At 36.2% G+C, this 16,549-nt stretch overlaps 2 protein-coding genes and 1 pseudogene across 2 annotated transcripts in view; all 3 read left to right on the top strand.

The window, feature by feature from the left end:
• Positions 1-16,549, top strand: part of LOC105069494 (olfactory receptor 10J1) — a 233,722-nt gene that overhangs the window by 144,519 nt on the left and 72,654 nt on the right. The gene's annotated exons all lie outside the window — the stretch shown is intronic.
• Positions 2,573-4,029, top strand: LOC141574410 (olfactory receptor 10J3-like; annotated as a pseudogene).
• Positions 6,692-7,265, top strand: LOC105069498 (large ribosomal subunit protein eL34-like). Its single transcript, XM_045517107.2, has one exon. It carries the CDS (start codon positions 6,692-6,694, stop codon positions 7,025-7,027), a length of 336 nt encoding a protein of 111 aa, XP_045373063.1. The 3' UTR covers positions 7,028-7,265.

Raw genomic sequence — 16,549 nt, 5'->3', positions numbered from 1 at the left:
GAAAATATAAGAGGCAAAGAGGACAGTGGGAAGGATAGTAGTCCAAAGACTGTCAGTGACAGGATTAGTGATTGGACTAGCAGACACCAGATCCCACATGACTTAGACATAACAGAGAAAACGACTGCAAAAGGTTAGCTAGAGAATGGCCATAGCCTGACCCAGGGATAGAAGCATCTGTGGTACACACTGAGGAGGCCAGCAGGACACAGGTCTCCCAGTTCTTGAATTGAGTAAGAGTGGGTTGCAGGTGCCCATGTCATGGTATTAACCATGGCTTGGTGACAGGAAGGCAAAGAAGGTGATGATCTGTGTCCCAGAGGGTGTACTGATTCTTGCCTGTAAGACTTGAAAGCAAATGAGATAATGTCCATACTGAACATCTTTGAAGGAAACGGGAAAGAAGCACAGAGCGAGCATGGAAGTGATAGTCCCTGAAGACTTTAGCCCCAATAATTACATTATCAGCCTTTGTTATGAAGTATGGGCTTAGGGGTAGAAAAAGAATCCTTGAAAAATAACTCACTCACTTCTATGTATATCTTCTCATCAAGAAATCTTATATTAGGAAGAGATTTAGAGAAAGTCAACATCATTTATTAACACCAGGCACTGTTCTTTTCTCTAGGGAGGATACTGTATAGATCAAGAAAAATATATCAAAATTTACTTCAAAGGGATATTGACCTTCATTTCTGGAAACATGGTCAGTATGGTAGCCTGAATGGCCTGGCTATGTATTTTTTTTTAACATTTTTTTATTGAGTTATAGTCATTGTACAATGTTGTGTCAAATTCCAGTGTACAGCACAATTTTTCAGTTATACATGAACATACATATATTCATTGTCAATTTTTTTTTGCTGTGAGCTCCCATAAGATCTTGTATATATTTCCCTGTGCTATACAATATAGTCCTGTTTATCTATTCTACATTTTGAAATCCTAGTCTATCCCTTCCCAACCCCTGCCCCCTTGGCAACCACAAGTTTGTATTCTATGTCTATGAGTCTGTTTCTGTTCTGTATTTATGTTTTGTTTTGTTTTAGATTCCACATATGAGCAATCTTACATGGTATTTTTCTTTCTCTTTCTGGCTTATTTCACTTAGAATGACATTCTCCAGGAACATCCATGTTGTTGCAAATGGCATTATGTTGTCGGGTTTTATGACTGAATAGTATTCCATTGTATAAATATACCACCTCTTCTTTATCCAGTCATCTGTTGATGAACATTTAGGCTGTTTCCATGTCTTGGCTATTGTAAATAGTGCTGCTGTGAACATTGGGGTGCAGGTGTCATCCTGAATTAGGGTTCCTTCTGGATATATGCCCAGGAGCTGGATTCCTGGGTCATATGGTAAGTCTATTCCTAGTCTTTTGAGGAATCTCCATACTATTTCCACAGTGGCTGTACCAAAGTGTATTCCCACCAGCAGTGTAGCAGGGTTCCCTTTTCTCCACAGCCTCTCCAGCATTTGTCATTTGTGGATTTTTGAATGATGGCCATTCTGACTGGTGTGAGATGATATCTCATTGTAGTTTTGATTTGCATTTCTCTGATAATTAGTGATACTGAGCATTTTTTCATGTGCCTATTGATCATTTATATTTCTTCCTTGGAGAATTGCTTGTTTAGGTCTTTTGCCCATTTTTGGATTGGGTTGTTTGTTTTTTTCTTATTAAGTCGTATGAGCTGCTTATATATTTTGAAGATCAAACCTTTGTTGGTTTCAGTTGCAAAAATTTTCTCCCATTCCGTAGGTTGTCTTTTTGTTTCACTTATGGTTTCCTTTGCTGTGCAGAAGCTTGTAAGTTTCTTTAGGTCCCATTTGTTTATTCTTGCTTTTATTTCTCTTGCTTTGGTAGACTGCCTGGCCTGGCTATGTATTAATCATCTTCTCTACACAAAGAAGGAGAGCTGAGAAAAGGAAAGTCCAGGACTCAGGATACTGTTTTAGGACATTCCCAAGGCACTTACTCTATGTTGGCAGTCATGTTGACAGAGATGAATGGATTGATCCCAGATAGTCACCATTCTTCACTGTGTTGCCGCCTCCTCATTGTGTCATCAGAGACCCAGATCAGGGATGAGTAGAGTATAAAAGAAGTTGAAGTGCCAGGCTCACTCAACACTTGCTTCCTCTTTGACCTGAACCCACTTCTTTAATGATCAGGTAAGGTGAGTTGTTTTCATAATTCTGTTGTTCATTTTATGTTGAAATGTTCCCTCCCTCCATCCCCTGCCCTAATTGCAGTAAATCATAATAACCTTCTTAATTTGTTCCCAAGGATGCTGAGTTTTTGGCCAGTAGAAAAGAACTGATGACTCCTGAGCTTGAGACATTGTTCAAGAGTGCTGCTCAAAGCACTGCGTAGTCTGTTGTGTAGTTAGAGCCTCATACCTCCCTTTCCTTTGTCCAGCTCATTTAGATCCAGGCTCTCCTCAGTGTTAAGGCCAGACTCCACTGATGTTACTGATTTCTCTAGCTCTGGGTGGTGGCAAAGCTTGCCCTTTTTGGTGGCGGTGGGGGCGGGGGGAATCCTACTGATTTTGTACCTACTGACTTTCTGGCAGTGTCATCACTGTGACTATTATTCACTTGGGTCATCACCTCCATACTCCATTGTACTTCTTAGCATGCCGTCCATCTCTGAGACCTGCTACACTCTGGCTGTTATTGCCTGCATTCTGTCTGCTCTCCTGAGTCCTTACAGCCCATTGTCATTCAAAACTGTGGCATTCAGCTCTTCTTCCATTTCACCTGGGCAACCAACAACTGTTTCCTGCTCATGGCCATGTAATATGAACACTGTGTGGCCACCTGCAACCCCTCTATGGTGTTCAGTCATTGTATTAGAGTTCTCCAAAGAAACAGAACCAGGAGGATATATGTTGGTACATATAAGAGATTTATTATAGGGATTGATTCATGTGGTTATGAAGGCCAGAAGTCCCATAATCTCCCATCTGGAAGCTAAAGAACCAGGAAAGCTGGTCATGTCATTGAGTCTGAGTCTGAGGGCCTGAGAATCAGGGGGACAGATAGTGTAAATTCTAGTCTGAGTCCAAAAGCCCAAGAACCAGGAGCACTGATGTCTGAGAGCAAGAGAAGATGGATGTCTCAGCTCAAGCAGAGAAAGTTTGCCCTTCCTCTGGCTCTGTTTGTTCTATTCAGGCTCTCAATGGATTGGGTGATGCCAGCCCACATTGGTAAGGGTGATTGTCTTTACTTGGTCTACTGATATAATTGCTAATCTCTTCTGAGGACATCTTCAAAGACATGCCTAGAATTAATATTTTACCAGTTAGCTCTCTAGACAACTCTTAGCCCAGTTAAGTTGACACATAAAATTCACCATCACAGCCATCACAGGTAGGAGGTCTTTGCCAGTTAGCATCTGGGTCGCTGAGAGTTGCCTTGGAAATGACCATTGTACAGGTAACAGCTGTATTTGGCCTCCCTTTCTGTGACACCTTTGACATCTCTCCCTTCTGTGATGGGAGGCACCTGCTGGAGCTGGCCCACACAGTCTGTCGGTGATATTATCAATTTGTTGTTGCATTTGTGGCCTTGTTTTACCCATGGGCCTGATCTTCATCTCCTTTGTTCCATCTTCTGCCCCATATTTAAGATTGCTTCATAATCTTAAGGTTGCATTGGAATCTTAAGGGTTTTTCCACCTAGAGGATCAGAAGGCGGCCTTTGCCACCTGCATCTCCCACTGCACAGTGGTCATCATCCACTATGGCTGTGCCTCCATCATCCACCTCAGGCCTAAATCCCAGAGTTCCCTGGGGGCAGGACAGCCTCATCTCAGTGACCCATGGTGCGTCCTGTCATGTTCAGCTCAGGAACAAGAAGGTCAGAGTTGCTCTTCACAAAGCCATGGTAAACATACTACTCAGCTCTCAGTGCGTCCAGACTGTGACAGCATCTCTTCGTGTACTCACTCCTCCACAACACCGGGAGACTCCTGTGGCGTCTGCTTCTGGAATGTCATCTCAGGTGACGTCTCGTCTTAGATCGCCAGTCATATTCCCGTGAAACCAGGTAAAAGGCCCTGGGAGTCTATTCCATTCTTATTTCTGCCAAATAGCACAAAAAAGTGAAGATTCATATTAGACACGTTAGAAGATGCTCCAGAAATTTTATTCTGCTTAACTAACTTTCACATTTAATCACACACACACCAAAAAGTTATTCCTTTCACAAGCATGAAGCCTTAACTGTGAAGAAAAGGATGATGAAAGAGAGTAGAGGAGGAAATAAAATGCTTTCTCTACAAACCAATGGCTTAAAAACTAAGAAAAACACCTTTTTAAGACTTTGGTCACCATATTCATAGCTAATACTTAGGTAGAGTTTTATTCCCCCTGCTTGAGGCCAGGGGACCTTCCGAAGGGAAGATGAAATTCGTTAATTTAATTGGCCTTATGCAATTGTCCACCATGTTTTTATTTGTTTTCAAACTTCGGTATAAGCGCACTGGTTTCTCTTTTACTGGTCTGCCTTTTACCCCCACCCCACGAAAGCTGGGCTGAGCCTTGCCTACATGCTCTTTCCCCTCCCTAGTGCTACCTCATGGCCTGCACCCTGTTTTGTAAGTGAAGAAGCTAAGGTATACATTGGAATTGATTTGCCCAGGCATGTAAAACTGGACAGCTGCAGAGTCAGGATTTGAATCTAGTTACTCCATCATTGTCTCCTGCTCTTTATATTGAATCAACTTACAAGAAGCAGAAACTTCTTTAGCAAAATTAGGGCCTTCAGTGAATAGTGGAGGCAGGACTGCTGCTAGCCTATAGGGTGCTTTTGTATATTTTAGAAAAAAGCATCCCCTCTCCTAGACATTTCTGTCAAAATTTACCATAATTACTCTATTGCCTCTCCTGGGAAATGATCATAAACCTGTGATGTCCCAAGATGTGAATGGTACTCCCTTAGATGTGGCACTGTCATGCACTACACAACCCGCAGAAAGAATCCTTTGGTGCAGTTCTGACTGTAGGGATGGGAAGGAGCCTGGAAACAAAAAGGTGCCAGTTTCTTTCCCAGAGTCGTTACTCAGTCCTGGATTGTCTGAAGGGCTGAAGTCACTGACTGCTATGATCTACTAGAATACCTCCAGTTTTCCTAACTCAGGTCTGGTGTTTAAAATTTATAAGTTTGGGAGTTATTACCAAGGTGGGACCCAACACGGGAATTCAAGCCAGAGCCAGCCTCTCTGGGTCCTGTGAACCAGAACCATCCCAATCTCTACCAAGAGCTAGAGGTACAAATTCAAGTGCATCGCGGTGAAGGGCATTGTTACTTACCCTACCGGCATCCTAGGATGTCTTCCTAATCAGAGCTCACACATATAGGAGCTATGATGTTAAATTCCCAGTTCTGAACCTGGTGGGTCTTGTTCTGATATCAAGGAAGAAAACATTCATGCTTTACATATTTCCTGTATAAGAAGCACTATGTGGAAAATTATATGCTCATAAATCTAATTCATATTATACTTGTATCCTTTGAAACCTAGTATACCAGTTCTTTAATTCACTCATTTATTCAAGTGAGGTTTATTGAGGGCTTCATTACCTGTTTATGTGGATGTGGTTAAGCTGGCTCTTTAAAAGGCTGGTGCCATCCTAAACTTTTTGATCAAGAAACCCTTTAAAAACTATTGAAGAACCTAAGAGCTTTTGTTTATATTATTTTACTGTAGTAGAAGTTAAAACTGAAAAAAGTGAAAATGTTTTTTAATTAACTCTCTTGAGAATAACAATAAACCTATTACATGCTAACCTAATAACATATAACTACGAACAAGTATAAGCAACAAAAAATGTTTAGAAGAATGGCCCTGATTTACATTTTTTCAAATCTTTCTAACATCTGGCTTAGTAGAAGATATCTGGATTCTCATGTGTGCTTCTGTGTATAAACTGATGCCATATCACGTATTATGTAGCCTCTGGAAAACTCTCAGAGGAGGAAATGAGTGGAAAAAGTAATAAACGTCAGTATTATCATGAAAATAGTTTTGACCTGACAGATCCTCTGAAAGGAATCCCCTGACCACTCTGAGCACGTCCGCGTTAGTGTGTAAGACCTTGTCTGCCTGCGGTGAGCTGTATTTGCTGATGCTCCCCTCCCTGCCCTGAACACACAGGCTTTAGAATAAGGAAAAGAACTAGAAGTGAGGGTCGGGGAGCAGCACTTCTTGGGAGCAGCGAGCAAAGGAGCCAATAAGGAACAGGCGTCTTTGTCTCTTTGAGCATTTCTGTAGTCCATTGGAAGGGGCTTCAGAAAATGCCTGAGTTGAGGAGGAGAGGAAATGAGATGTAGAGCAGGGGTCAAGAGGCCCTAAGAGGGACTCATCACCCATTAGTGTTCCGTATGTGGGTGAGAGATGGGCTTTCCAAAATATGTCTTCCTGTTGATTTTCTCTTTTTCCTAGATGCCAACCCGCAAATTAGAGCCTGTGTTGTGCTTCCTAGCATCAGTTGAGAATCAAGTGAGAACCTTTCTTTGGTCTGGTGATATCAAACAGGGAGAGAAACGACTGGATGGGGTTTTGTTGTTGTTGTTTTGAACAGTTGTTGGCTCTATAATCGCACTGGAGCTCAGAGCCAAGAAGTAAAGTTAAAAATAAATCTGATGAGTCTTCCGGGGCGGTATCTAGACACATTTAGAATGGCCCAGCGTTTGACATTCTGTGGTAGGCTGTCCTACAATACAACCTCTAACAAAACTAGGCTGTCCCAGACCCCTGATAATAGAATTATTTACCTTTATACCAAGAAAATTGGGAAAGCACCAAAATGCGCATGCGGCATGTGCCCTGGCCGACTTGGAGCAGTTCATGCTGTGAGACCTAAAGTTCTTATGAAATTGTCTAAAACGAAAAAACGTGTCAGCTGGGCTTCTGGTGGTTCCACGTGTGCTGGATGTGTCCGTGATGGGATCGAGCGCGCTTTTTTAAATGAGGAACAGAAAATCATTGTGAAAGTGTTGAAAGCACAAGCATAGGGTCAGAAAGCTACGTTTCAAAAAGTGAAGTGTTTTTGAGTAATAAAAAAGTGAAAAAAAAAAAAAAAACCCTGAAGACAAAGTGCTTTATATTTGCGCATATCTAGGTGGTATCTGTTCAATCATAATCTTTTCTTCTTTTTCGTATGCCAAATTAATATATGTGTACACATCTGTTTTTGGATTCTGTTCCTTTATATGGATCTGTTTTGGCTATTTTTATGCCAGTTTTATGCTGTTTTAATTAGTATAGATTTATTATTATATCTGGATATCTGCTAGATCAAGAAATCCATTGTAATTTTTCTAAAATAATCTTGTCTATTCTAGCACATTACTAAATATAAGCCCCATGAAAGCAGTGATACTGTTTATCATTTTGATTGCTATACCACTAGGAGCTTTAATAAAAGAAACTCAGTATAAGCACTCGATGAATATTTGTTAAATAAAGGAGTGAACTATTTTTAGAATTAGTTTTTCGGTATGCATGCTACATCTTACTGGGATTGTTATTGGGAGTGCATTGACTTTGTAGATTGAAGAATCTACATGGGAAGAATTGGCATCTTTACATCCTTAAATGTTCTCATCAGTGGCTGTAGCTTCATTTATGCAGTTATTCCTTTATGTCCCTCAGTAAAGTGACATAATATTCTCCAGAAGGAGCTTGTCTATTTTTGTTGTATTTTTGTAAGGTGCTCAGGTGTTTTGTTATTGCTGTCAATGGATATTTTTATATAACAGCTCTATTGAGCTATAATTCACAGAACATAAAATTCACTCTTTTAAAGTGTGCAATTTAGTAGTTTTTAGGAAGTTCACAGAGTTGTGCAACTGTCACCACTATCTAATTTCAGAACATTTTCATTACCCCAAAAGATACCCTACTGTAGCCATTAGCAACCACTCTCCATTTCTCCCCTTTCCCAGACACTCACAAACACTAAACTACTTTCTTTCTCTATGGATTTACCCATTCTGGACATTTTATGTAAATGGAATCATACAATATTTTATGTTGTCTTTAGCTTCTTTTGCATAGCGTAATGTTTTTAGGGTTCATCTATGTGGTAATATGTATTAATATTTCTTTCCTTTTATGGCTAAATAATTTTCCAATATATTGATATACTACATTTGTTTATCTATTCACCAGTTAACTGAAATTTAGGTTATTTGCACTTTTAGCTCTTGTGGATATAATGTTGCTGTGGACATTAATCTACAAGTTTTTGTATGGGCATTTGTTTTCATTTCTTTTACATATATGCCTAGGAATGGAATTGTGGCCAAACTTCATTATGTTGAGGATTTTTGCCTCTATATTCAAAAGGAATATTGGTCTATAGTTTTTTTTTTTCCTTGTGGTGTTATTGTCTGGTTTTGATATCAAGATAATACTAGCCTCACAGAATAAGTTGAAAAGTATTTCCTCCTCTTGTATCTTTTGGAAGAGTTCGTAAAGGGTTGGTATTAATTCTTTAATGTTTCATAGGCTTCACCAGTGAAGCCGTCTCGTCCTGGGCTTTCTTTATGGGAAATTTTTTCATTACTAGTGCAGTCTATACTTGTTGTAGGTCTGTTCAGATTTTCTTTTCCTTCTTAAGTCAGTTTTGATAGTTTGTGTCTTTATGGGAACTTGTCCATTTTATCTGAGCTATTTAATTTTTTGACATACAGTTGTTCATATAATTTTCTTATCTTTTAAAATTTCTGTAAGATCAGCAGTGTTACCTTCTCTTTAATTCCTGATTTTGGCAATCTCTCTTCTTTCTTTTTGTCTTTTCTCTTTTTCTCTTGGTCAGTCTAGCATAAAGTTTTATCAACTTTGTTGATTAAACCAACTTTTATTAAATTTTTATTTAATAAAATTTTATTAAGTTTTATTAAATTTTTATTGTTTCCTATTATCTATAGCATTTGTTTCCCCTATAATCTTTTTTTTCCCTCTTGTTTACTTTAGATTTAGTTTGCTTTTCTTTTTCTAGGTTTTTTGAGGTGGAATCTTAGGTTAATGACTTGAGAACTTTCTTCTTTTTTAATATATACTTTCACATCTATAAATTTATCTTTCAGCACTGCTTTTTCTGTATTCCATACATTTTGGGATGTGTTTTTATTTTTATTCATCTTGAAGTACTTTCTAATTTTCTTTATGATTTCTTCTTTGATGTGGTTATCATTTAGGAGCATGTTGGTAGCCACATATTTGTGAATTTCCCAAATTTCCTTTTGTAAGACATTCCTAATTAATTTCATTCACTCGTGGAATATACTTTGTTTGAAATCAGTCCTTTTAAATTTATTGAAGCTTACTTAATAATCAAACATATGGTCTGTCCTGAGGAATGTTCCTTGTGTACTTGAGAAGAATATGCATTTTATAAGGTGGAATGTTCTTTGGGTGTCTGTTCTAGTTAGTTCGTAGTGTTGTTCAAGTCGCTTGTTTCCATGTTGATCTTATGCCTAGTTGTTTTATTCATTATTGAAGATGGAGTAATAAGGTCTCCAATTATTGTTATTGAATTGTCTGTTTCTCCTTTCAGATCTGTCAGTTTTTGCTTTACGTATTTTGGGGCTTTGTTGTTACGTACATGTACAATTTATAATTGTTATGTCTTCCTGATGGATTGAACTTTTATCCCTATAAAATGTCCTTTTCTTCTCTTGTAACAATTTTGGTCTTAGATAATTTTGTTTGATATTAATGCAGCCATTCCATTTTTTGGTTACTGTTTGCATGGCATATCTTATTCCATCTTTTTACTTTTAACCTATTTGTGTCTTTGAATCTATAGTCTGTCTCTTGTGAATACCATATAATTGAATCATACTCTTTAATACAGTCTGCCAATCTCCACCTCTTAATTGGATTGTCTAACTTATTTCTGTTTAATATAGTTACTGACCATGTAGGATCTACATCTCCCATTACTACTGGTTTTCTATATGTCATTCTTTTTTCCTCTCTCGTCACCTATTACTGCCTTTTTCTAATAAAACATTTTAATTCCTTTGTTTTTTCTTCTCTAGATTTTTTTGAGTTATTTTCTTAGTGGTCACTCTGAGGAAGATTACAATTCATTTTTACCTTAAAGAATTCTAGTTCTTCCTAATACCAATTTAACTTGCAAAGCATACAAAGATTTTGCTCTAGTATAGCTTCATTCTCTCACCTCTCCTTGTGCCTGTATTATTATATATTTTTGTACAAGTCCATCAACACAGTTTTGTTTTGATTGCTTTATGTGGTTGTATTTTAAGTCAGCTAGGAGAAAAAAAGAGTTACAAACAAAATGTATCTTCATTGTCTTTTATACTTACCCTTGTGTATATATTTTTGTCTTTTTCCTGCCTTTCCTGACTGGTATGCTCAGATGTTTTGTTATATGTGCTGTTTCGTGCAGGTTTCTGATAAATGCTCATAGGTAAGGGAAATTCCTTTTTAGTCTTAGTTTGGTAAGAATGTTTATGAATAACTGGGTGGTGGACTTATATCTAATGTTTTATGTTTTTCATCTTTTGAGATAATACGAATTTTATCCTTTAATTTGTTAATACAGTAAATTATTCTGATAGATTCTTTTAATGTTGAATCATCATAGTGTTCCTAGTCTAAACCCAACTTGAATATGCTGGGGTTTTTTAAACTATGAATTCTTTCTGTTGAGATTTTATTTAGAATATTTGCTCCTATCTGTAGGTGACATTGGTGTTTTTGTATTTTTAACTGCCTATTTCTGGCTTGATATAAAGTTTTTGAGGCTAGTGGCCTCATGATTTGAGTTGGAGAGATTCTCCTCTTTTTGTAAGACCTGAAAGAATGTGCACATTTTCTCTTAAAGGTTTGGTCTTATGTCTTTCTCTTGAATGGGAATAGAAAGTATATTTTGACTAAATTTTTCTTTCTCTTGATTATTGATCTAATCATTTTCTGATTATTCTTAGGCCAATATTTATATTTTATTAAAATTATACATTTAATCTGTTTTCAGATCTATTGATCTAAAGTTTATATGCTGTTTTTTAGTTTTAACAGTTTTATTTGTATCCCTAGTTGTGTCCTTATTTCATTTTTCATTTGTAGTTTTATTTAGGTGGTCCTTTTCTCATTTGCTCTTTATTTTTCCTAGTAAAAACAGGAACCGATAGCAATTTTATTCTTATCAATGAAATCAAATGCCCATATATTTAGAAAAAAGAACAATATTTTATTTTTTTAAACCTGCCATAGACAACATGATTGAACAGAATAAAGTTTAGGCTTTTATGATGAGAGAAAGTTAATGTTCTCATTTGCTCTTGATTGTATGTACCAATTATATTTTAGTATTTTTATTTTTAGTACTTAGTATTTTTTATTTTTATTATTTTTTATTGAGGTGTAATTGATTCACAATATTATATTAGTTTCAGGTGTATAATATAGTGATTCACATGTGAATCACTATATTGATTTATCTTCGATATTCATATATTCTCTTATTTCACATCCATTTGTCTTTTTGTTCTGCTATTCCAGACGTGTCATCAGATTTCTCTTACCATTCTCTTACTTGATTTTTCACTTCAGCTAATGTATTTTTAATTTGTAAAATCTCTTCTAAGAACATGCCTTTTATATAACACTCCTTTTATTTCACCAATGCAGTTTTTTGTGGTATCTTTCTGAAAATGTTAAATATTTATTTTTTTGAAAGATTTTAATCTACTGCCTGCCCTGTATGTTATTCTTTTATATTCTTTTGTTACTTGTTTCTTCCATATTATTTTGTTATCTGTTTATTAGGTTGATGTCTCTTTTCATGTTAGTGGTTTTCCTCAGATGCTTGGTGATCCTTGTCAGTCCATTCATAACTATGATTGACATACTAGCAAGCTGTTTATAAACTCTGTGTTTGGATGTGTATGTGTGTGGTGGGGTGGGATGGGTTGAATGGTGCGCTTTACTTACTAGGGTGATAAAGCTGGGTAATGTGATAAAGCTAGCTTTATTAAGGTAAGCTTCCTTATTCAACATAGGACATTAAACTAGCCATATCTAAGTCTTTGTTCTTGAAATGCTATGTTCCCCAGGGGAAAATCCTTCAGTTTCCTGACTGGGATCTGTAAGCCTTATTGTCAGTGTCCTGTAAGATTTGCTGATGTTCTTTTACCTCTTTCTCACCTTTTAAAAAATTATTATTATAGCACACCACCCACTCTACCCCTCATATCTATACGTCTCTCCAGAAAGAAACCCTCCAGTCTTGTACTCAGATGGGGGAAGTGTTCTAATTGTATAACATCTCTTTAAAGTTTTTAAGCAGCTCTATTTTGTTAATTATATATGCTTATGTTCGGAAGTACTTATTACCCCCTCTCCTGAATGCTTCTGACATTCTGGGTGATAAATTGGCATTATTGTTGTTTTCTCTGCCTCAAGCACCTCCTGAGCATTCTACAGCAGCATTTTCCTATGTGCTAAGTCACACAGGAGTCAATAACAACTTATTCCAGATTCCAGAATTCTGTTGTGCCTTCTTTTGTTATCATCTGTTTCCTTTTACTATGGAGGTGATGCTATTCTTAGATTTAGTTTTAGAAAATAAGCCACAGACAATGCATATGTTAAATCTGTGTTCCATCAGAATTCTCTCTATTCTTAGATTATATTGAACAGAATTCATATAAATTTTTAAAATTTATTTTAAGTTATGGTTAGTACTAGCCAGTACGTATAGCTTCACACTGAACAAGATAAATGAGTTTAATTTTCTTATAATAAATTATTTTATAAAAAAATAAAACATTACTGCTTTTTAACTCAACACTTCTAGTATCTAGTTGCTTCCTCCTGTATTTATGGGGGAGTTTTTTCCCTCAGTTTTTGTTATTGGTTGACTCTGTGTCATGGCTTTCTCCAAGCACTGCTCTTATCTGGAAACCACCAACACTGTTCTGCTACCGCCTACTTGGGAGCAGGAAGTGACGGGAAGGGCTACTTCTTCCGCGCTTAATACCCGCTATTAATTTCTCCTGGCATTTATCATTATTCTCATTTTCCTCCGCCTCTGGGTATGAAGTAACTTTTTTGTCCAACTTTTGTGTCTGGACTCTCCTTTTCACTCCCATGTATTTCTGGGATACTTTATCAATCTAATTACATTTGTTTGGAGTCCCTATTTCATGCTTCATAGTTGGCTCAACATGCCTCATCATTTCTAGTCAACTAAATGTTCCATTTTTTTAAAGCTTATAATTCTAATTTTAAAATATTTTCTTTCCTTTCTGAGGTTTGGTGTAGGGGTGGGGCTGGAGAGAGTGGAGAGGAGAAATACTATATATACTCATGGGCCATGGTAAACATCAGAAAAACAAAAGTTCCATTTTCTTCTTTATGATTTTTTGAAACTTTTTTTTTCAAAGAGTGGTATTGCTTTTGTAATCAGAAAAATGCCAATTCACATACTACTATTTAAGAATAAGAGAAAAAAGAAAAATAGGCAGCCTTTCAAATACTCGCCTACCATTTCAGCCAGCTTGGCATGCCACTCATGCAACATTCCCTCGTGGCATCCATCTCTCCCTATTTTTTCTTTAAGTTTAGTGGATTATACCCAGGAGTACATCAGAGTTTTGCTTTGCTTTTGATATTTAGTCAAAAGCTGCTATTGGGTTGCTACTTTGCTTTCAGTCTTTGCAAAGTCAATGGCTGAAAATTTTGTATGCCTTCTTTTGCGTATCTGAATTTGTAGGTGAGCAGTGATTATGTAATAGCATAGGTTATCTCACATCAGTCAACAACATGAGTAATCTGAATAAAGCACGTCATTTGAATTTTCAAAATATATTCAAATACAGTTAATTATTCTATCTTTGACTTAAACTGAAATGGCTTTATATGGTTTACATGTTAAAATTCTATCAATTGATTGAAGTATGCATTTTGGTTATTATTGCAAGAGATAAATGCAAGAATAATTGATGATAATTATGAGATTTATGAATTTTCTGGGCAAGTTTAAGAGTTTTAAATAGTTAAATCAAAATTTCCTATAAATATTGAGAGAGTTGTTTACTAGATAGTTTTAGAAAAAACAATTATGTCCTTATAAAGCCAATAAGTAGTTATAAAATTTATACAAAGCAGAATAATGGAAATTAGAGATCAGAATTCTAATCTTTGTAAAAATTGTCTGGTGTTCTATATTTATAATATTTAAAACAACTTTTAAGCACTGTATTTTTAACTTCTTAATTCCATTTAAGCCATGAATCTTTTCAAATTTTATACACAAATTGCAGCATAATTTCAGTTTTGCACCAAAATCGTATATGGCAATATCCAGTATAAAGTATTTTAAATCCATATTTAATAAAGATTAAGGAAAGAAAGTGTTAGAGAAAAATGAAGTATTACCCACAAGATATTTTGTTTCTCCACCAATTTCAGTTTCTCACTTGAAAAGTGAGCATCTACCTAGTATCCCAGACGTGTTTTAGTGACAGAACAACTTAGCAGCTACAATGAAGATGAAATGTCTCTCCTCTGAAATCTCAAATGTTTAGATGTGATTACTGAATTTTTAATAATAAAATTCCAATGTTATTAAGTTTTAAATAAGATTTTGATTTTAAGTATCTCAGAAACATAGTCTGATATTGAGCTTAGGGATTAACTTCACTTGAATATATATTGAATATTGAGTACTTGGTCAAAATATGTCTCAGGTGCTCCTCTCTTCCCTAATTTATTTAAATAAAATAGAACAGAATGGACTAGAATGAAAATCATCAAAATGCCCTGCATGTAGTAAGGATAAGTACTGCTTGTTTGTACATGTTTGTGTATGTATACACAGACATAGATAGATGATAGATAGATAGATAGATAGATAGATAGATAGATAGATAGATAGATAGATAGATAGATAGATAGATATGCATACTGATTTATGTTACAATATGTATTTCTTTTCAAGGGCTGTAGGTTCTGGTAGAGAGTTTGAAATCCACCGAACTATAGAGAGGGAAGGTGTTTGAGATAGAGCAGGAGGATAAAGGTTAACCACTGGAACTGCTAAGAAAACATAATAATACAAAGTTTGGAAGTGTTTTTTTTGCAAGCAACTACAAATATGTGACCTATAGATTTAAGGAAGGATACAAAAGCATTTAGAACTTAAGCTTATGTGGGAGGAAGGTAGGAGCCAAGCCAAAAATTAATTAGAGGAAGGATATAAAGTGTCCACAAAAAATTGGACAGGTAAGAATTTAGGGATTATGTTAGCTAATAATAATAATAGTGATAATAATAATAGGGATAATGATGATACTACATTATATTTCTTAATACCTCTTGTGGTTATCACCACTGTTTCTGTTATGTTAATTCTACTTTGGTTGATTCTTACAATGGTCTAATGCAAAAGACAGAGCAGGTATTGGTAACCCCATTTTGTAGACAGGGAGATTCTGTAACTTCCTTAGGGATACACAATTGGGAAGGAATAAAGGTGTGTCTTAAATTCATGTCTTTTTATGATTTTGTGCTCTTCCCAACAAAAGAAACCAGTTGAGAAGTGAAGGGTGGAGCCCATGCGTCTGGGGAAACTAAGTACCACAACCACTTTCCATGCTTATGAGCTCACTAAAGCACCACATCAGGCTGAATGACTGGGATATGTCTGTGGAATATTCTCCAGGATGTCTAAGGGAAGAGACTCTGCCTTGAGGTATAGAAATAAAAGTGGTAGCAGGAAGCCAAAAGAGCAGAATCAGAACTCTCTGAGGCAGTAGCCTCTTCAGATGGATGAGATCGAACCCTCTGGGTTTGGCTGAGATAATTAGTTTACAGAGATTACAGCTGTTTTCTTAATCTAATAAAAATGAGGAATTTTGTCCCTGTTTTCTCATTTACAAAGGATTTTCACACTTACTGTTTCATATGTTTGTCCCAAGAAACTTTGATTTGTTTTATAGATAAGGAAACTATGGCTAGAGAAGTTAAATAATTATTCAGGTATTTATGGTGAATAAGAAGTAGAGGCAGGGAGGGTGCGTATAGCTCAGTGGTAGAGTTCGTGCTTAGCATGCACAAGGTCCTGGGTTCAATCCCCAGTACTTCCATTAAAAATAAAAAAGAAATAGAGCCAGGATTCAAAGTGGAGTCTTTTTCTTACTATGCTTATGTTATATCCAGTTCACTCTGATGGCCTCCAAAAACTGCTGCCTAACCTTTTAAGTAGCTAAGTTTGCAGATACAGAGTATCACTGATAAAGTTGAATGGATAGAGCAACATTTTTGAGACTACAGGCAAAAATAAAAAAGTCTTTTTATTTACTGAGTAAAAGTAAAAGTGACCATTGCCAAACCTGAGTACCTTTATTTTGAATTCTCTTGGATTTCACTATAAATTTTTCTTAAAACATAGTCAAATTTATGTAAGACTGAACCATAATGGGCTATTTATGAAATTACAATATTAGGACATAAGATCCAAACTTTTGAAATTAACATGAAGGAGAACATGGCCT

The sequence above is a fragment of the Camelus bactrianus genome, chromosome 21 (assembly GCF_048773025.1).
Source record: "Camelus bactrianus isolate YW-2024 breed Bactrian camel chromosome 21, ASM4877302v1, whole genome shotgun sequence".
Classification (NCBI taxonomy): Eukaryota; Metazoa; Chordata; class Mammalia; order Artiodactyla; family Camelidae; genus Camelus; species Camelus bactrianus.
This window is presented reverse-complemented; position numbering and strand designations above follow the sequence as displayed.